Raw genomic sequence first — 21,267 nt, forward strand, 5'->3', positions numbered from 1 at the left:
TCGGGGGGAGTGGGGAAGATCGGGGGGGGGAGAGAGGGGAAGATCGGGGGGGGGAGTGGGGAAGATCGGGGGGGGGAGTGGGGAAGATCGGGGGGGGGAGAGAGGGGAAGATCGGGGGGGAGAGAGGGGAAGATCGGGGGGAGAGAGAGGAAGATCGGGGGAGGAGTGGGGAAGATCGGGGGGAGAGAGGAAGATCGGGGGGAGTGGGGAAGATCGGGGGGGGGAGAGAGGGGAAGATCGGGGGGGACATGGGGAGGGTGAAGAGGGGGACATTCTAGCGGGAGACATTGGACATCGGAGCAGGTTCCAATGGTAGGTGCATTTAGTGTTTTCACTTCATTGCATGTTATTTTATTAAATTTATTTCGTTTCTCTCTCCCTGATCTGGCCCTTCACGCCTGATTTCACTGAGCTACATTTGGCTCTTTCACTGTCATCCCGTCGGCAATTCTGGTTTCGGGTCGTCCGAGGGCACAGGTGGGTCCCTGGGAAACCCAGAAGTCGGCGGGTTGGAGCCGGCTTCTGAACCCGAGCGGGATTTGCACGATTTTCGGAGCCCACCCTGCCCCCCCCCCCCGCATTTGCCTCCTAAAATCACCCCCAAAGCCTTCAGTTACTATTTTTGCAACCACTCCTAGATTTCCTACTATCCCCTCATCATGGAGCTCCTGAAGTTTGACCTTTAAGGCACAATCCCAGTTGTGTTTACATGTATCTCCATTCAGTGCAAAATGCAATTTAAAACCAGCGTCTGTTATTAGTTAGTTAAATATTAACGAGTGGTTGGTTAATGCTTAGACTGGGAAGGGGTGTGGGCGATTCCTTAGAATTTTTGCAGCGCGCTGCAAGGCCGTTTGGCCCATCGTGCCTGTGCCTGCCCTTGGAAAGAGCTGTCCAATTAGTCTCACTTGCCCTCTGCTCTTTCTCCACAGCCCTGCAAATTTCTCGTTTTCGCACATATGTCCAGTTTCCCCCCCGTTTTGGGTCGAAGATCGGCCAGCACGGTGCCTCCGAGGGTAGAGTCGAAACCTTTTAAATTCATGTCTTCCTGCTGAGTGTTGTAACCCGGTCGCTTAGCAACCAGCTGGGCCTAAGGGCCTCCCTTCAGCAAGCGGGCCTCCGCCAATTGACTCTCGTCGGGGATCTCCCTGCCCTGAAGGTTCTGACACTCGCTCGGTTACCGGGGCCTCACTCGAGTCCCCCTCCTTTCTGAGTCACCGGCCCCGCTCCGGGGACTTGAGCCCCGAGATCCAGGCCGACGTTCCGGGTTCCCAGGGAGCGGCGCCCTCTCAGGCGGGACCGTAAAAGATCCCACGTGTCCTGGGACCAATATTTGCCCCTCAACCGACAGCGGTAAAAAAAAAACAGATTAACCGGTCATTACCGTGTCGCTGTTTGTGGGATCTTGCTGTGCGCGAATTGGCTGCTGCGTTTCCGACATTACGACGTCAAGAAGAGATTCACGGGCTGCAAAGCGCTTTGGGACGTCCCGAGGCCCGGCGGAAATGTCCCTTTTTTTTTTGTTTTCTTTCTCATAGGAAAGGGAGGAGGCCACTCAGCCCCTCGGGCCTGTTCCGCCATGCAATCTGATCTGTGTCTCAACCCCATTTAACCCCTGTACACCTTCATGCTTAACATTAGTTCTCCCCTCCTCCAGCCAAGTTTAGGGGAATCAGATCTCACTCTCTTACTCTCCGAATCCGCTCTGAACTTAATTCAACCTCGGGGCTGTTTTTGCAAAGGTTTTGGGCAAACATGGAATTTGTCAACTTAAGGAATAAAAAAAAAACGCCCATGGCCTTAACTACACAATCTTCTGTGACAAGGTCACAGCCCCAACTGGTGCAAACGGATTGGAGGGATTCCAGTCGTGCAACACCATACCTTCCAGAGAATCACTCACACCCTTTCCGGGAATATCAGAATATTGGACTGCGTGTGACGACAAGAGCTGATTCACTCGAAGTCTCAGCAGGGCCGAGCCAAGCTATAGGCTGCTCCCTCTCCCTCACCCGCCCCTGACACAGGTACAGGGAGCCAGAGGGCAGCTCGGGGGGGGAAACGGGGCCTGGTCAGATCTCGTCAGGTTAACCCCCCCGGTTCTGGGTCCGCTCCCAGCGGAGGCAATCGCCCTTGCGGCATAGCTGGGGAGAGGCGGGTGAAAGGGTTAATCCCCTCCGCTGGGAGCAGGCTGGTCTGACTGTAACTGGGGAGAGGCGGGCGAAAACGCTGGCTACACTGCGGACAGGTCGAGGAAATTAACCTTTGAACCTGCTGTGTAAATATTACTTGGGAGGACGCAGGTGAGCATTTGATAATGGACAACACACATATTGAAACTAAAACTCCCAGCTTGGTTTCGACACACCATTTCCAATCATCGAGCCCCATAAGTTACTTTCAGTATTACACAGCCATGACATTGATGGAATATGACCTGGAGGGGGTAGAAGGATAATGAATTGAAAAAGCCGACTTCTGAATTACATATTTCATCCGTGCATTCGATGAACACGAGTACCTCGCACGAGTTGTCAATTTTGGCACTAGCCCCTAGCTGAATGGGTTAACTCCCACTTACAGGTCCACTCCCAGCAGAGCTAATCGACCTTGCGGCATAACTGGGGAGGGGCGGGTGAAAGGGTTAATCCTCTCCGCTGGGAACAGGCTGCCCGCTGTAGACCTCCACATCCCCCTGCTGCCCCCCCTCAACACCGGAGCCAGTACTGAGGGAGCGCCGCCCTGTCGGAGGTGCCGTTCTTTCGGGGTGGGACGTTAAACCGAGGCCCTCCCCCCCCCCCGCCGTCTGCCCCTCTCAGGCGGACGTAAAAGATCCCGCGGCCGCTATTTCGAAGGAGAGCAGAGGGGGTTGGAGTTCTCCCCGGTCTCCTGGGCCCCGATATTTATCCCTCAACCGACGTCACTCAAAAAAAAAACAGATGATCTGGTCATTTATCGCATTGCTGTTTGTGGGATCTTGCTGTGCGCAAATTGGCTGCCGCGTTTCCCACATTACAACGGTGACTACACTTCAGGGAGTGCTCCGTTGGCTGGAAAGCGCCTTTGGGACGTCCTGAGGTGGTGAAAGGAGCTACAGAAATGCAATTTCTTTCTTTTTCCGTTCATACTGGACCCGGGGATGGGGGAGGAGAGGGCTCGTTCAGTGTGGCCAACCCCTGACCCTGCTCCCATCCGATGTCTAGACAGGAACGGGAGCCCAGGCTGACTCAGCTCTCTCCCCCAGCACCCGGGGGAGGGGGGCACAGAAATTAATGACGCACGACTGGGACAAGAACTCTGATTGAGGCCAACTAATTTAGCGTAGGCTTGGTTTGGCATGCAAGGCCTCCATTCTCTGCGTGGCTCAGTACCATTCCGGGTGGGGGTATCTACCCACTGAGCCATGGGGGTACAGGTCATCAGTTGTATTCGGTCTAAAATCAATAGCGCCAGGCGCCTTGGGGGGCCTAAATGGACTCATTAACTAACTGCCCTCTTCCCCCCACTCCAGAGAATCTTTAGGTTTTGTAAAGGGGAAACTAGAAAGAAATGTAAATTAGCATTGAATTAATTCTCCCCAGAAGGGTGGCAGGGTCAGTCAGAACACACACCCACCCACACACACACACACACACACACACTCAGAAAGGGAGAGAGACAGAGAGAGAAAGGGACAGAGAGAGAAAGGGACAGAGAGACAGAGACAGAGAGTGACAGAGAAGGGAGAGACAGAGAGAGAGACAGACAGGCAGAGAGAGACAGACTCAGAGAGAGAGGGGGACAGAGAGAGAGACGGACAGAGAGAGACAGGGAGACAGAGGGACAGAGAGAGAAATGGACAGAGAGAGAGCTGGACAGAGAGAGAGAGACAGAGAGAGAGAGTGAGAGAGAGAGACAGTGAAAAAGGGAGAGAGGGAGATTGAGAGAGAGAGAGACAGAGTGAGAGAGACAGAGACAGAGTGAGAGAGAGAGGGAGAGAGAGAGAGTGAGAGAGGGAGAGCGAGAGAGAGAGTGACAGTCAGAGTGCGAGAGAGAGGGAGAAAGTCAGAGGGAGAGATAGTGAGAGAGAGAGAGACAGAGTGAGAGAGGGAGAGTGATAGTGAGAGAGAGTGAGAGAGAGAGACAGAGTGAGAAAGAGAGAGAGAGTGAGAGAGAGAGACAGAGCGAGAGAGTGAGAAAGAGAGAGAGAGAGAGTGAGAGAGAGAGACAGAGTGAGAAAGAGAAAGAGAGGGAGAGAGAGAGAGAGAGAGAGTGAGAAAGAGAGAGAGAGTGAGAGTGAGAGAGAGAGTGAGAGAGAGAGAGAGTGAGAGAGAGAGGGAGAGTGAGAGAGAGGGAGAGCGAGAGAGAGAGAGAGAGTGAGAGACAGTGAAAGAGGGAGAGAGGGAAAGTGAGAGAGAGGGAGAGAGAGAGAGAGAGAGTGAGAGACAGTGAGAGACAGTGAAAGAGGGAGAGAGGGAAAGTGAGAGAGAGGGAGAGAGAGAGAGAGAGTGAGGGAGAGAGAAATCCAAATGGAGGAGTGGAGGCAAAAAACCCTGGAAGTATTTAAGAAACAACCATTTGGCCCAATGCGGGGACAGTGGAGTCTGTGGATGAATGAATTCAGATGGGCCGAATGGCCTCTCTCGTCTGTAATTATCTTGTGATTGCAAAGACAGGAAGTGAGAGGGCTCCAGAATTTGAGAATTAACATAGAAAGGATATTAAAATCTGCTCATTGCTTCTCCACCAGGGCAAAGGAGGGTCAAGGGTCAACGGTCAACACCACACGCAGCAACGAGCTGTCCAGCTGATTACAGTTTTTTTCGCCAAACGGAGGATTCTGTGGCATGAAACTGCTCCAGTGTACTTGGTGCTGCCAGGGGGCTGTCCCTTCGAAAGATCTTTAGGGGAGGGCAACAGACTTCACACAAACACGCTCCAATTTGGCTCCAACGAAGTAGGCCCAAAGCCAAACTTTACATTTTTGAATGAGACAGAGAGAAAAAGAGAGTGATTGAGTCAGAGAGGGAGAAAGAGAGAAAGAGAGAGACAGAGGGAGAGAGAGACAGAGAGAGAGAGAGACAGAGAGAGAGATAGAGAGAGAGTCAGAAAGAGACAGAAGGAGAGAGAGAGAGAGAGAGACTGAGGGAGAGAGAGAGAACGAGAGAGACAGAGGGAGAGAGAGAGAAAGAGAGAGACAGAGGGAGAGAGAGAGAACGAGAGAGACAGAGGGAGAGAGAGAGAAAGAGAGAGACAGAGGGAGAGAGAGACAGAGAGAGAGATAGAGAGAGAGTCAGAAAGAGACAGAGGGTGAGAGAGAGAGAGAGATAGAGAGAGAGAGACAGAGGGAGAGAGAGAGCGAGACAGAGATAGAGAGAGACAGTGGGAGAGAGAGAGCGAGAGATAGAGAGAGAGACAGAGAGAAAGAGCGAGTCAGAGAGGGAGAAAGAGAGAGAGAAAGAGAGAGACAGAGGGAGAGAGAGAGAGGGAGAGAGAGAGATAGAGACAGAGAGAGAGAGATAGAGAGACAGACAGAGAGAGAGAGAGCGAGTCAGAGAGGGAGAAAGAGAGAGTCAGAAAGGGAGAGAGACAGAGGGAAAGGGAGAGAAAGACAGAGGGAGGGAAAGACAGAGGGAGAGAGAGATAGAGAGAGACAGAGGGCAAGGGAGATAGATAGAGAAGACAGAGAGAGAGAGTCAGAAAGGGAGAGAGAGAGAGACAGAGGGAGAGAGAGACAGAGGGAGAGAGAGAGAGATAGAGAGAGTCAGAGAGAGACAGAGGGAGTGAGAGTCAGAGAGAGAGAGACAGAGGGAGGGAGAACAGAGGGAGAGAGACAGACAGACAGACAGACAGAGGGAGAGAGAGAGAGAGAGAGAGTCAGAGAGAAAGACAGAGGGAGGCAGAGACAGAGGGAGAGAGAGACAGACAGACAGACAGAGGGAGAGAGAGAGACAGACAGACAGACAGAGGGAGAGAAAGAGAGAGAGAGAGAGAGACAGAGGGAGGGTGAGCGAGAGACAGAGAGAGAGAGAGAGACAGGGTGACCGAGAGACAGAGAGAAGCAACATTTTCTCAACCTCCAACTACAATTGCAATCTTTATTTTCTGTTTCTTTCGAAATAAATCTCCCCTCTGCTGCCCCTTTCTATGTCTGATAGCGAGGAGACACAGTGAGGAACCTAATACTGGCAGAAGGTTCTGTTAATGCTCCCAATAAATCATGCGGTGAACAACACTGGGATACCAATAAATCGATGAGGAAAACCAGGGTGTTGCAAATCTCTTTGTGCCATTTCTGATTATTTTTTCCCCCTTTTGCTCTTTAATTGGCCCACAGACCTGTTCGCACTGAAGTGATTTTGTACTCCCTCGTGGTTTAGGTGATATTTAAAGGTCTCTCTCAGTACATACAGAAACGGAAATGGTCTCTCCCCTCTGAGTCAGACGGTCGTGGGTTCGAGCCCCCACTCCAGAGACTCGAGCCCCGTAATCCAGGCCGGCACACCCGCTGCCAGCACTGAGGGAGCGCCGCGCTGTCGGAGGTGCCGTCTTTCGGATGAGACGTTAAACCGAGGGCCCCCGTCTGCCCCTCTCAGGTGGACGTCAAAGAGCCCACGGCCACTAGCACAGGAAGAGGAGGGGGAGTTCTCCCCCCGTGTCCTGGGGCCAATGTTTATCCCTCAACCAACATCATTAAAGAAACAGATTATCTGGTCGTTAAGCACATTGCTGTTTGTGGGATCTTGCTGTGCACAAATTGGCTGCCACGTTTCCCACATTACAACAGTGACGACACTTCAAAAAAAACTACTTCATTGGCTGTAAAGCGGCTTTGAGGTCGTGAAAGATGCAAGATCTTTCTTTCATTCCATTATTTCGTTTTCTAAACTCAGAAACTGCCCATTCAGTTGGTTAGATGGTCACCAGTCAAATTTCAACCAAGGACCTGCCCGCTCCGATTGTTTCCCCAGGCCAAGAGGGAGCGAGAGGCCAAGAATGGGCCTGAGCAGTCGCAAGTGAGAAACACTCCTGAAAGTTGAGCCAGTTCATCCCCAGTGACCGAGCTGAGTCGGGAATGCCGCAAATTCCATCGCCATGAGCTGGCCGACTTCAGCCAGGGTGGCAGCAGTAGGGTGGGCGTGTGGGGGGGTTACAGGTCGCTGTCCAACCAGCCCGCCAGGTAAAAGAAGCAAAGCTGAGACTCTCGGGTGAGGACAGGGCCTACAGCCATGATAGGCCCCTAACCTCCACCGCCACGGTTAAATAACCTGCCTGGTCACACGGCCGAGTGAGTTCAGGGCCCTTGCGTAACCTGTAGCCCAGTAAAGGAGGGCGGTGAGAAATTAGGGAATGTCTTCCAAGCCAAATTAAGCCATGCCCGCCTTCCGACGCCAAGCTCCCGTTGGCAACAGATACCTGTGCCTTGGCGAGGAGCAGGGACACTAGGCCCCAATCTACGCACCGCTGCCCCTGACAAACGAAAGCCAGAGAGAGAGAGAGAGAGAACAAGAGGGAGCGAGAGTTTTAAGAGGAAGCTGACCCTTCCTGAATCAAACGTCCAGTGAACGAACTGGAAAGGCTTCTGCGGCCTAACAGCAGGGCCTGAGTCGAGGTTGCCCCCGGCAACGAGGGGAGAAGGCCTCAGAGGGAGGCGGAGGGCCTCGTTTGGTTTCGTGGCCCGCGGGAGGGGCCCCGAGGCGGCCTGCCCCTCCCCTCTGGTGTGCGTCCGATTGGTAGGACGGGGAAAGTCCCTGTTTGATGGTACGTGACCGTACAGGCGCAAAATAAAACACAACACACAAAAGGAACAACTGCAGCCAGCCAGTGCTCACATGACTTATTGTAAAAAAAAAATTAAAACTCGAGCCCAGACATGTAAACAATCGAATTAACCCAATGCGTTACTCTCGCCCTGAGAAACACTCCTGGCTCCTGCCTGCCTGCCTGGCTTCCTCTCGTCCCCAGAACTTTCCGGAAGCTTCGGATTGCCGATCAGATCCCCCCTCCCAACTCTTGAGAAATCTACAGTGGTCGTTCTTCCGTTTGCCCGAGGCAGAGTGGGCACTCTCTCCCTCTCCTACTCTGTATCTTAAGTCCAGAGAGCTCAGTTGGAGTTATACACAGCACAGAGATAGATACAGAGTAAAGCTCCCTCTACACTGTCCCGTCAAACACTCCCAGGGCAGGTACAGGGGGTTAGATACAGAGTAAAGCTCCCTCTACACTGTCCCGTCAAACACTCCCAGGGCAGGTACAGGGGGTTAGATACAGAGTAAAGCTCCCTCTACACTGTCCCGTCAAACACTCCCAGGGCAGGTACAAGGGGTTAGATACAGAGTAAAGCTCCCTCTACACTGTCCCGTCAAACACTCCCAGGGCAGGTACAGGGGGTTAGATACAGAGTAAAGCTCCCTCTACACTGTCCCGTCAAACACTCCCAGGGCAGGTACAAGGGGTTAGATACAGAGTAAAGCTCCCTAGACACTGTCCCATCAAACACTCCCGGGGCAGGTGCAGGGGGTTAGATACAGAGTAAAGCTCCCTCTACACTGTCCCATCAAACACTCCCAGAGCAGGTACAGGATGTTAGATACAGAGTAAAGCTCCCTCTACACTGTCCCATCAAACACTCCCAGGGCAGGTATAGGGGGTTAGATACAGAGTAAAGCTCCCTCTACACTGTCCCATCAAACACTCCGAGGGCAGGTACAGGGGGTTAGATACAGAGTAAAGCTCCCTCTACACTGTCCCATCAAACACTCCGAGGGCAGGTACAGGGGGTTAGATACAGAGTAAAGCTCCCTCTACACTGTCCCATCAAACACTCCCAGGGCAGGTACAAGGGGTTAGATACAGTGCTGTACCTGCCCTGGGAGTGTTTGCTGGGACCGTTTAGGGGGAGCTTTACTTGACTTAACACTGAATCGTGCAGTACGTGGTGAGTCATTGTGAAATAGCTTGCGCCCTGCAGAAAAACAAGAGGCAGTCCTTGGGGGAAGCCCAAACTGTCTCCCTGTTACTGAGCCGAGTAATGACTGAACACCAGCAGTACGGAGGGACCAGGTTCCCGGTGTTGTTCACCTCGTAGTGGTGTTACAAATAACAATTGGCACTTGCTACACTTTACAAGCGAATTCTGATTGCATCTTCTCGGATTCTTGATACTGTTTGTGCAGCTTCGTAAAAGAAGGCAATGAGATACAGGGCAGATTTGACATGCGGATCTATCAGTCAGAATAACCAACCTTCCTCAACTTGGTCAACTTGGGGCGTCAGCTTGGCTCAGTGGGTCGCTCTCTCGCCTCTGAGTCATGAGGGTCATGGGTTCAAGCCCCCACTCCAGAGACTTGAGCACCATAATCCAGGCCGACACTCCCAGTGCCAGTACTGTGGGAGTGCCGCACTGTCGGAGGTGCCGTCTTTCACATGAGACGTTAAACCGAGGGCCCCGTCTGCCCCTCTCAGGTGGATGTTAAAGATTCCACAGCCACTATTTTGAAGAGGAGGGGAGTTCTGTCCTGGGGCCAATATTTACCCCTCAACCAACGTCACTAAAAACAGATGATCTGCTCACTATCACATTGCTGTTTGTGGGATCTTGCTGTGCACAAATTGGCTGCTGCGTTTCCTACATTACAACAGTGACCACACTTCAGAAAGTACTTCATTGGCTGTAAAGAGCTTTGGGACATCTTGAGGTCATGAAAGGCGCTATATAAATGCAAGTGCCTTCTTTTGTATTCAAGGAAAGAGAATCTAATTAAATCCAAGTCTTAAGGGGAATCCAAATGTGAGGTAACTGAACTGGTCTTGTGTTTTCCAAGGGTGAGGGTCAGACAGCGCCAGAAAATGTTGTATTTTTTTAGATTGTTCTTTATGCATTCTGGTTAATCTTCAGTCACTTTATACATCACACTGTTAACAGGTTGTCCACTTTTTTTTAACAAAAAAGGAAAAGAAACATTAAAATTTACAACTTCCCCTAAGTTTGCTCTCCCACATCCTGGTTCAATTCGCAGAGATTCCAGGGCCTCAATTTGTTATTGCCCGGAAATGGGGGGGGGAGGGGAAATGACTTGGCGTGACCCGATCGCGAGCCTGTTTTCGTGGGCTCGGGGAGTGATACATTGGTGCCCGTGCCTGAGTTATCGAGCAAAGGTGGGCAGAGGTGGCAGAGCAGGGCAGCGCCAGTAGCACTGCTCCAAGTAGCACTGCTCCACTGCCTGCAACACAGGAAAAAAATTCAATGACCTCACAAGGGTTACGAAGGTAAGACTCCCGAAGTGATGTCGCTCATAACTCTCTGCTTAGCCCTGCATTACATGTCGCCTCATTACTCACCCTGCCCTCCCCCTGCTTTCCTGCCACTCTTCTCCAATCACTGTGGCACAATTTGCTCCACCTCCTTCTGAACCTCCTACTCTCCTCAATCTTACTTCCCTCACCGTGCATTGGAGGCAGTTCAGAGAAGGTTCACTCGGTTGATTCCGGGTATGGAAGGGTTGTCTTATGAGGAAAGATTGAACAGGTTGGGTCTATACTCACTGGAGTTTAGAAGAATGAGAGGAGATCTTATTGAAACATACAAGATTCTGAGGGGACTCAATAGGGTAGATGCTGAGAGGATGTTACCCCTCATGGGGGAATCTAAAACTAGGGGGCATAGTCTCAGAATAAGGGGTCGCCCATTTAAGACGGAAATGAGGAGGAATTTCTTCTCCCAGAGGGTCGTGAATCTTTGGAATCCTTTACCCCAAAAAGCCGTGGAGGCCGAGTCATTGAATACATTCAAGGCTGAGTTAGACCAATTTTTGATCAGCGAGGGAGTCAAAGGATATGGGGAAAGGGCGGGAAAGGGGAGTTGAGGTAAAAATCAGATCAGCCGTGATCTCACTAAATGGCGGAGCAGGCTCGAGGGGCCGAATGGCCTACTCCTGCTCCTATCTCTTATGGTCTTATGGCCTCCGCCATCTATCCACACACCAGCAACAGTGTTCCACCCTGACATGGACATCCTCCAAACATCTCACCAGGCCAACACCAACAAACGCCCTTCTTTCCCGCAGTTCAGGCTGGTGCCTAATAACATGGAGGAGGCCCAGCATCCATAAACGGCCTGCCCCCACCCCCTCCCCCACCCCCCCGCCTCTGGAGGAGGCCATCATGGGCGCCGTGGGTAGGGGGGAAGAGAGCCCGTGACGAATGGAGAGGCTGGTGGAGCCCCACAGGATTTGGGCCATCTCAGCCTCTTTTCCCTTCTCAGTCACGTTTCGCCCTCACGCATTAACCGTGGCGAAGGACTCCTGATTTCTGCAGGCTCTCCTCTCTGAAAGAACAATCCAATTAGGCCCACTCCCTCCTGACCTTTCCCCCACAGCCCTGCAAATTTCTCCTTATCAACTATTTAACCAATTCCCTTTTGAAAGTTACTATTGAATCTGCTTCCCCCGCCCTTTGAGGCAGCGCATTCCAGATCAGAACAACTCGCTGCGTTAAAAAAAAATGCTTCCTCATCTCTCTGGTTCTTTTGCCCATTATCTTAAATCCGTGTCCTCTGGTTACCGACCCTCCTGCCACTGGAAACAGTTTCTCCTTATTTACTCTATCAAAACCCTTCATGATTTTGAACACCTCTATCAAATCTCCCCTTAACCTTCTCTGCTCTAAGGAGAACAATCCCAGCTTCTCCAGTCTCTCCACATAACTGAAGTCCCTCATCCCTGGTACCATTCTGGTAAATCTCCTCTGCACCCTCTCCAAGGCCTTGACATCCTTCCTAAAGTGCGGTGGCCAGAATTGGACACAATGCTCCAAATGGGGCCTAACCAGGTGATTTATCAAAGGTTTAGCATAACTTCCTTGCTTTGGTGGTCTATATATTATCTCTCTATTTTACTGATACTCAATGCTTCTCTGAAATCCTCTCTTTTGTTCCTCTGAAGCTCCAATCGAATCAAAGCTGAACATTAGTTAACCATAACGTCCTGACCTCTTTATCCTCTCACTGATCTCAGCCTCGTCTGTGCATGTAGTTTGGGCCTTGGATTTTCACTGAAGCTTCCTCATTAATAAAAAAACACTTAAGTGTCCTTTGTGTTATTTTAAACTCAGCTCCCCTTCATCCTGTTCCTTCAGCAAGAACGGCGTGACCCGTCTCTTGGCCGTTAATTGGAATTCCTGTTCAGGGTGCAGCGCTGATAAGGCTGGCTGGTTTAATTCCACAGCTCGTTTTCCATTAACTGGCTGGGGTTTGTCAGAGAGAGAAAAAAAAAACCGGGAGGAGGTTTGAATTTAGTGATCTTTGTTTCCTTTTAACTCGTTTGAGATCATGACCTCGCTCCGGGCAAAAGGGCAGGTTGAAAAGGGAAGGGGGCGGAGATGAACAGGGAAGAGGTTGACACCACTATTGGGGTGTTCAAAGTTCCTGGGTTTTCCGAAGATAAGAGCATAAGAAACGGGAGCAGGAGCAGGCCGTAGGGCCCCCTTCGAGCCTGCTCCGCCATTCAATAAGGACAAGGCTGATCTGATAAGGAGGACTGAGAGAGAGCCATGGGGGAATTTGGCAGCTTTGAAAATCCTGAGAAAGTACCAATGGATAGAATTGAAAAGCGGAGAAGTTATGTTAAACTTGTATCGAACCTTGGTTGGACCGCACTTGGAGCACTGGGCACAGTTCTGGTTTCCACATTATAGAAAGGATCTAGAGGCACTGGAGAAGGTGCAAGAAAGCATGATACCAGAACTGAGAGGTTATAACCATCAGGAAAGATTGAGGAGGCTGGGGCTCTTTTCTCCAGAAAAGAGCAGACTGAGGGGTGACCTGATGGAGGCCTTTAAGATTATGATGGGGTTCGATGGGGTAGACATAGAGAAGATGTTTCCACTTGTGGGAGAGACCAGAACGAGGGGCCATAAATATAAGATAGTCACTAATAAATCCAATCGGGAATTCAGGAGAAACTTCTTTACCCAGAGAGCGGTGAGAATGTGGAACTCGCTCCCACAAGGAGTAGTTGAGGGGAATAGTGTAGATGCATTTAAGGGGAAGCTGGATAAACACATGAGGGAGAAAGGAATAGAAGGATATGGTGATAGGGTGAGGTGGAGTAGGGAGGGAGGAGGCTCGAGTGGAGCATAAACACCAGCACAGAGCAGTTGGGCCGAATGGCCTGTTTCTGTGCATTCGATATAATGAGTTAGGAACATAGGAACAGGAGGAGGGCCTTGCAGCCCCTCGAGCCCGTTCCGCCATTCATTTAGATCACGGCTGATCTGTATCTTAACTCCATTTACCCTCCTTTGCTCCCTATCCCTCGATACCCTCACCCAACAAAAATCCATCGATCTCGGTCTTGAAAGCCCCAATCGACCCCCAGCACCCACAGCCTTTCTGGGGGACTTCGTTCCAGATTTCCACTCCCCTTAGTGTGAGATTTCGCTCCTGAACGGCCTGGCTCTAATTTTAAGGTTACGCCCCCTCTTGTTCTGGACTGCCCCCACCAGAGGAAATAATTTCTCTCTATCTACCCTATCGAATTCTTTTCGAGTAGGATTGAACGCAGTGAAGCTTGATTTCAGCTGATTTTAGAAACAAAACACTTTTGGCTTCAGTCCTAGTGTCAGCAGTAATAAATCTTCCAATATCAGTGACTCCTCCCATTACACTCTGGGACTATCCCCTCGGGCACTGTGACATTGTGAGCTGCGTCCACTGTTTGTAAATCTGTCGCACATGGGCAGGCAACAGTGATCACAACCATCCCACAGGTTCACTGTGTGAGTCAGAAAATAATTGGGAATACAAAATCCTGGGAATAAAGTAACTGTACATCTCCCTATTACTGAGCCCAACTCTGAGCTTTCAATAATTGCAGAGTGGGAGAGATACGTGTGAGCGAGTGTGAGTGTTCGTGTGTGAGTGTGAGTGTGTGTGCGAGTGTGTATCAGTGTGAGTGAGTGCGTGCATCAATGTGTGAGTGTGAGTATGTGTGTGTGTGAGTGGGTTTGTGCATCAGTGAGTGGGTGTGTACATCAGTGTGAGTGAGTGTATGTGTGTGAGTGAGTGTGTGAGTGTGATTATGTGTGTGTGAGTGGGCATGTGTATCAGTGAGTGAGTGTGTGCATCAGCGTGGGTGAGTGGTGAGTGTCAGTGTGTGGGTGTGAGCATGTGTGTGTGAGTGTGTACATCAGTGTGAGTGAGTGTGTGCATCAGTGTGTGAGTGTGAGTGTCAATGCGCGAGGGTGAGTATGTGTGTGAATGAGTGTGTGCATCAGTGTGTGAGTGTGAGTGTGTGAGAGTGAGTATGTGTGTGAATGAGTGAGTGTGTGCATCAGTGTGTGAGTGTGTGAAAGTCAGTATGTGTGTGAGTGTGTGCATCAGTGTGTGAGTGTGAGTGTGTGAAAGTGAGTATGTGTGTGAGTGTGAGTGTCAGTGTGTGAGGGTGAGTATGTGTGTGAGTGTGTGCATCAGTGTGAGTGTCAGTGTGTGAGGGTGAGTATGTGTGTGAGTGTGTGCATCAGTGTGAGTGTGAGTGTCAGTGTGTGAGGGTGAGTATGTGTGTGAGTGTGTGCATCAGTGTGTGAGTGTGAGTGTCAGTGTGTGAGGGTGAGTATGTGTGTGAGTGTGTGCATCAGTGTGTGTGTGAGTGTGAGTGTGTGAGGGTGAGTATGTGTGTGAGTGTGTGCATCAGTGTGTGAGTGTGAGTGTCAGTGTGTGAGGGTGAGTATGTGTGTGAGTGTGTGCATCAGTGTGTGTGTGAGTGTGAGTGTGTGAGGGTGAGTATGTGTGTGAGTGTGTGCATCAGTGTGTGAGTGTGAGTGTCAGTGTGTGAGGGTGAGTATGTGTGTGAGTGTGTGCATCAGTGTTTGTGTGAGTGTGAGTGTGTGAGGGTGAGTATGTGTGTGAGTGTGTGCATCAATGTGAGTGTGAGTGTGTGAGGGTGAGTGTGAGTGTGAGTATGTGTGTGAGTGTGTGCATCAGTGTGTGAGTGTGAGTGTCAGTGTGAGTGAGTGTCAGTGTATGTGTGTGAATGTGAGAATCAGTGTGTCAGTGTGAGCATGTGTGTGAGTATTGGTGTGTGAGTGTGTGCTTTAGTTAGCGAGTGTCAGTGTATGAGTGAATTTCAGTGTCAGTGTATGAGTGAATGAGTGTCAGTGTATGAGTGAGTTGAGGATCAGTGTGTGAGTGTGTATCAGTGTGCATCAGTGCGAGTGAGTGTGTGCATCAGTGTGAGTGAGCACGTCAATATGTGAGTACATCAATGTATGTGAGAGTGCATGTGTGTGTGTGTGTGAGGGTTTGTCTATATGTATAGGAGTGAGTTTGTGTGTGAAGAGTGTAAATGTGTGTCTGTGAGTGTGTTAGTGTGTATGTATTTATGTGAGTGTGTGTCTGTATGTTCATGTCTGTGTGTCTCCGTCTGTCTGTCTGTGTCTATTTCACTCTGTGTGTGTTTGCGAGTGAGTGTGAGTGTGTGTGTGTGTGTGTCTGTTTCTGTGTGTGTCTGTTTCTGTTTCTGTCTGTGTCTGTTTCTGTGTGTGTCTGTGCCTGTTTCTGTGTGTGTCTGTGTCTGTTTCTGTGTGTCTGTGCCTGTTTCTGTGTGTGTCTGTGCCTGTTTCTGTGTGTGTCTGTGCCTGTTTCTGTGTGTCTGTGCCTGTTTCTGTGTGTGTCTGTGCCTGTTTCTGTGTGTGTCTGTGTCTGTTTCTGTGTGTCTGTTTCTGTGTGTGTCTGTGTCTGTTTCTGTGTGTCTGTTTCTGTGTGTGTCTGTGTCTGTTTCTGTGTGTGTCTGTGTCTGTTTCTGTGTGTCTGTTTCTGTGTGTGTCTGTTTCTGTGTGTGTCTGTTTCTGTTTCTGTGTGTGTCTGTGTCTGTTTCTGTGTGTCTGTTTCTGTGTGTGTCTGTTTCTGTGTGTGTGTGTCTGTTTCTGTGTGTGTCTGTGTCTGTTTCTGTGTGTGTCTGTGTCTGTTTCTGTGTGTGTCTGTGTCTGTTTCTGTGTGTCTGTTTCTGTGTGTGTCTGTTTCTGTGTGTGTCTGTTTCTGTTTCTGTGTGTGTCTGTGTCTGTTTCTGTGTGTCTGTTTCTGTGTGTGTCTGTTTCTGTGTGTGTGTGTCTGTTTCTGTGTGTGTCTGTGTCTGTTTCTGTGTGTGTCTGTGTCTGTTTCTGTGTGTGTCTGTGTCTGTTTCTGTGTGTCTGTTTCTGTTTCTGTGTGTGTCTGTTTCTGTTTCTGTGTGTGTCTGTTTCTGTGTGTGTGTGTCTGTTTCTGTGTGTGTCTGTGTCTGTTTCTGTGTGTGTGTGTGTCTGTTTCTGTGTGTGTCTGTGTCTGTTTCTGTGTGTGTCTGTGTCTGTTTCTGTGTGTGTCTGTGTCTGTTTCTGTGTGTGTCTGTGTCTGTTTCTGTGTGTGTCTGTGTCTGTTTCTGTGTGTGTCTGTGTCTGTTTCTGTGTGTGTCTGTTTCTGTGTGTGTGTGTCTGTTTCTGTGTGTGTCTGTGTCTGTTTCTGTGTGTGTCTGTGTCTGTTTCTGTGTGTCTGTTTCTGTTTCTGTGTGTGTCTGTTTCTGTGTGTGTCTGTGCCTGTTTCTGTGTGTGTGTGTCTGTTTCTGTGTGTGTCTGTTTCTGTGTGTGTCTGTGTCTGTTTCTGTGTGTGTCTGTGCCTGTTTCTGTGTGTGTCTGTGTCTGTTTCTGTGTGTGTGTGTCTGTTTCTGTCTGTGTCTGTTTCTGTGTGTGTGTGTCTGTTTCTGTCTGTGTCTGTTTCTGTGTGTGTCTGTGTCTGTTTCTGTGTGTGTGTGTCTGTTTCTGTGTGTGTCTGTGTCTGTTTCTGTGTGTGTCTGTGCCTGTTTCTGTGTGTGTGTGTCTGTTTCTGTGTGTGTCTGTGTCTGTTTCTGTGTGTGTCTGTGTCTGTTTCTGTGTGTGTGTCTGTGTCTGTTTCTGTGTGTGTCTGTGTCTGTTTCTGTGTGTGTCTGTGTCTGTTTCTGTGTGTGTCTGTGTCTGTTTCTGTGTGTGTCTGTGTCTGTTTCTGTGTGTGTCTGTGTCTGTTTCTGTGTGTGTCTGTGCCTGTTTCTGTGTGTGTGTGTCTGTTTCTGTCTGTGTCTGTTTCTGTGTGTGTCTGTGTCTGTTTCTGTGTGTGTCTGTGCCTGTTTCTGTGTGTGTGTGTCTGTTTCTGTCTGTGTCTGTTTCTGTGTGTGTCTGTGTCTGTTTCTGTGTGTGTCTGTGCCTGTTTCTGTGTGTGTGTGTCTGTTTCTGTCTGTGTCTGTTTCTGTGTGTGTGTGTCTGTTTCTGTCTGTGTCTGTTTCTGTGTGTGTCTGTGTCTGTTTCTGTGTGTGTGTGTGTCTGTGTCTGTTTCTGTGTGTATGTCTGTGTCTGTTTCTGTGTGTCTGTGCCTGTTTCTGTGTGTGTGTGTGTGTCTGTTTCTGTGTGTGTCTGTGCCTGTTTCTGTGTGTGTGTGTGTCTGTTTCTGTGTGTCTGTGCCTGTTTCTGTGTGTGTGTGTGTCTGTTTCTGTATGTGTCTGTGCCTGTTTCTGTGTGTGTGTGTGTGTCTGTTTCTGTGTGTGTCTGTGTGTCTGTTTCTGTGTGTGTCTGTGTCTGTTTCTGTGTGTGTCTGTGTGTCTGTTTCTGTGTGTGTGTGTGTCTGTTTCTGTGTGTCTGTGCCTGTTTCTGTGTGTGTGTGTGTGTGTTTGTTTCTGTGTGTGTCTGTGCCTGTTTCTGTGTGTGTGTGTGTGTGTGTGTGTCTGTTTCTGTGTGTGTCTGTTTCTGTGTGTGTCTGTGTCTGTTTCTGTGTGTGTCTGTGTCTGTTTCTGTGTGTGTGTGTGTCTGTTTCTGTGTGTGTCTGTGTCTGTTTCTGTGTGTGTCTGTGTCTGTTTCTGTGTGTGTCTGTGCCTGTTTCTGTGTGTGTCTGTGTCTGTTTCTGTGTGTGTCTGTGTCTGTTTCTGTGTGTGTGTGGGTCTGTTTCTGTGTGTGTCTGTGTCTGTTTCTGTGTGTGTGTGTGTGTCTGTTTCTGTGTGTGTCTGTGTCTGTTTCTGTGTGTGTCTGTGCCTGTTTCTGTGTGTGTCTGTGTCTGTTTCTGTGTGTGTCTGTGTCTGTCTGTGTGTCTGTTTCTGTGTGTGTGTGGGTCTGTTTCTGTGTGTGTCTGTGTCTGTTTCTGTGTGTGTCTGTGTGTCTGTTTCTGTGTGTGTCTGTGTCTGTTTCTGTGTGTGTCTGTGTGTCTGTTTCTGTGTGTGTCTGTGTCTGTTTCTGTGTCTGTCTGTGTGTCTGTTTCTGTGTGTGTCTGTGTCTGTTTCTGTGTGTGTCTGTGCCTGTTTCTGTGTGTGTCTGTGTGTCTGTTTCTGTGTGTGTCTGTGTCTGTTTCTGTGTGTGTCTGTGTCTGTTTCTGTGTGTGTCTGTGCCTGTTTCTGTGTGTGTCTGTGCCTGTTTCTGTGTGTGTCTGTGCCTGTTTCTGTGTGTGTCTGTTTCTGTGTGTCTCTGTGCCTGTTTCTGTGTGTGTCTGTGCCTGTTTCTGTGTGTGTCTGTGCCTGTTTCTGTGTGTGTCTGTGCCTGTTTCTGTGTGTGTGTGTGTGTCTGTTTCTGTGTGTGTCTGTGCCTGTTTCTGTGTGTGTCTGTGCCTGTTTCTGTGTGTGTGTGTGTGTCTGTTTCTGTGTGTGTCTGTGTCTGTTTCTGTGTGTGTCTGTGCCTGTTTCTGTATGTGTGTGTGTCTGTTTCTGTGTGTGTCTGTTTCTGTGTGTCTGTGCCTGTTTCTGTGTGTGTCTGTGTCTGTTTCTGTGTGTGTGTGTGTGTCTGTTTCTGTGTGTGTCTGTGTCTGTTTCTGTCTGTGTCTGTTTCTGTGTGTGTCTGTTTCTGTGTGTCTGTCCATTTCTGTTTATCTGTTTCTGTGTGTCCATGCGTGTGTGTCTGTTTCTGTATATCTATGTGTTTGTCTGTGTCTGTTACTGTGTGTCTGTATCTGTGTGTGTGTCCATTTCTGTGTCTGTGTCTGTCTGTTTCTGTGTCTGTCTATGTGTCGGTGTGTGTATCTGTCTGTATCTCAGTTTGTCTGTGTCTGCCTGTGTCTGTTTCTGTGTGTGACTGTGTGTCCGTCTGTGTTTGTGTGTGTCTGTGCCTCTGTGTGTCTGTGCATGCCTCTGTTCTCTCCCCGTCTGTCTCTCTTTGTGTCTCTCCGCGTGTCTCGGTCTGGCCCATGCTCCTACCTGTCGCAGGTTGTTGTAAATATCCAGGTCCTTTTTGCCGAGCAGCAGGAGCTGGATCAGTTTCTGAACCATCGCTACATCTTCCTGTACCACTGCGATGTGCAGCGGGCTGAACACAACAGGAGACAAACACAGCGTTAGACGTCCAGTCCACTCCTCTCACTCCCCCGACACGAGCACCCATCTGTAATGTTAATGGTCTCTGGGCCCCCTCAGCCCCATCACTTGGGTAGAGGGGCATCTGGGGTTGGGTGGCTCTGAGCTCTTGTAGGAATATAGGAGCAGGCGGAGGCCATTCAGCCCCTCGAACCTGTTACATAGGAACAGGAGGAGGCCATTCAGCCCCTCGAACCTGTTACATAGGAACAGGAGGAGGCCATTCAGCCCCTCGAACCTGTTACATAGGAACAGGAGGAGGCCATTCAGCCCCTCGAACCTGTTACATAGGAACAGGAGGAGGCCATTCAGCCCCTCGAACCTGTTATATAGCAACAGGAGGAGGCCATTCAGCCCCTCGAACCTGTTACATAGGAACAGAAGGAGGCCATTCAGCCCCTCGAACCTGTTATATAGGAAGAGGAGGAGGCCATTCAGCCCCTCGAACCTGTTATATAGGAAAAGGAGGAGGCCATTCAGCCCCTCGAGCCTGTTCCGCCATTCAATTACATCATGGCTGATCAGTAACTTAACTCCCATCTACCCGCCTTGGTTCTGTAACCCTTAATCCCCTTACCCAACTAAAATCGATCAATCTCAGTTTTGACATTTCCAATTGACCCCCAGCCTCAACAGCCTTTTTGGGGGGAGAGAGTTCCAGATTCCCACTCCCCTTTGTGTGAAGAAGTGCTTCCTGACATCACCCCTGAACGGCCTGGCTCTAATTTTAAGGTTTTCCCCCTTGTTCTGGACTCCCCCCACCAGAGGAAATAGTTTCTCTCTATCTGCCCTATCGAATCCTTTAATCATCTTAAACACCTCGATTAGATCACCCTTTAATCTTCTATATTCGAGGGACTACGAGCCCAGTCCATGTAACCTGTCCTCATCATTTAATCCTTTTTTGCCCCATAGCCAATTTTTTTCAGAAAGAGAACTCCGATGGCCCACTGGGTAATTGTATTGCCTTGGGGACAGTAGGAAGCCCACCAGATCAGGAAAGTCCCAGGTCTCTGGCCTTGATTTGTGTTGAGCTGGTCAGCAACAGGAGGCGGCGCAAGTAGGATCTGCCTGGGCTGGACTTGGCGGTGTTGTGGGTTGCGGGAGGGGAGCGGGACAGAAATCGTCCTGGTTTCCTGCTTCTGATCCACATCGCGTGACAGTCTGCGGCAGCGAGTGGGACACTGGGTGAGGGCCACCGCAGTCGAATAGTTTGCCGACACTCGGCGCCGAGGCTCGTCAAATCGACGATGGGCGGCAACTCAGACAGCAGCTGCTGCCCTTTGAACTGCCCTCCCTCACTTTCAGAAGCCCTTACAATGAATCTCTTCACAAAGGAACGACAGACCTCAGCTCAGTCTTGATGTGAATCTGAAGTCACATTGACCAGTTTCCAGTATTGCGCAAAAAGAAATTCACAGAACTTGAGAAACTTCTACTCTGAATTTCTCTCTCTCTCTCTCTCTCTTTCTCATCACTCGGGCCTCCCAGTAAAGGAAGTCCACGTCTAGATGTCACTTCCTGTCGGCATTCGAACTGGTTAATGTTCTTCTTACCGCTCGAGCAGCAAGCCAGGGTGCAGAGGTCACGGAGACGAGATGGGCCCTGTCCCCAGCTATGGCCGTTGACTGCCCCTCCGCCAAGCAGGCAACTTTGTCTCCGATTGTACTGAGGCCCCCCACACCCGACTGCCCCCTACCCTTCCCCAGGCTCGGCCAGGAGGTGCCTGAGGAGATGGGTGTTGGCCAGAGGTTCAAGCAATTGCGGCCTCTGGCCGTGAACCCGGTTCCCTGAGGTCACAGGTCACCGCTGTGACCCACCATTGGCGGCCGTGCCTTCAGCTGCCGAGGCCCTCCCTGAACGCCTCTCCGCTTCTCTCTCGGTCCCAGTGAGCAACGGTGTTCATGCCAGGCCCTCCTCAGTGACTTCAATCCTGCCCTCGTTTGGTGCCCACACATGGGTG

At 50.3% G+C, this 21,267-nt stretch overlaps 1 protein-coding gene across 1 annotated transcript in view; it reads right to left on the minus strand.

The window, feature by feature from the left end:
• LOC137306175 (NF-kappa-B inhibitor epsilon-like) overlaps window positions 1-21,267 on the minus strand; it is a 66,611-nt gene that overhangs the window by 21,198 nt on the left and 24,146 nt on the right. Inside the window, exon 3 of the mRNA XM_067975246.1 lies at window positions 19,149-19,257. Coding sequence (XP_067831347.1) covers window positions 19,149-19,257 — 109 coding nt within the window. The remainder of the gene's footprint in view (window positions 1-19,148; window positions 19,258-21,267) is intronic.

The sequence above is a fragment of the Heptranchias perlo genome, chromosome 42 (genome assembly GCF_035084215.1).
Source record: "Heptranchias perlo isolate sHepPer1 chromosome 42, sHepPer1.hap1, whole genome shotgun sequence".
NCBI lineage: Eukaryota > Metazoa > Chordata > Chondrichthyes > Hexanchiformes > Hexanchidae > Heptranchias > Heptranchias perlo.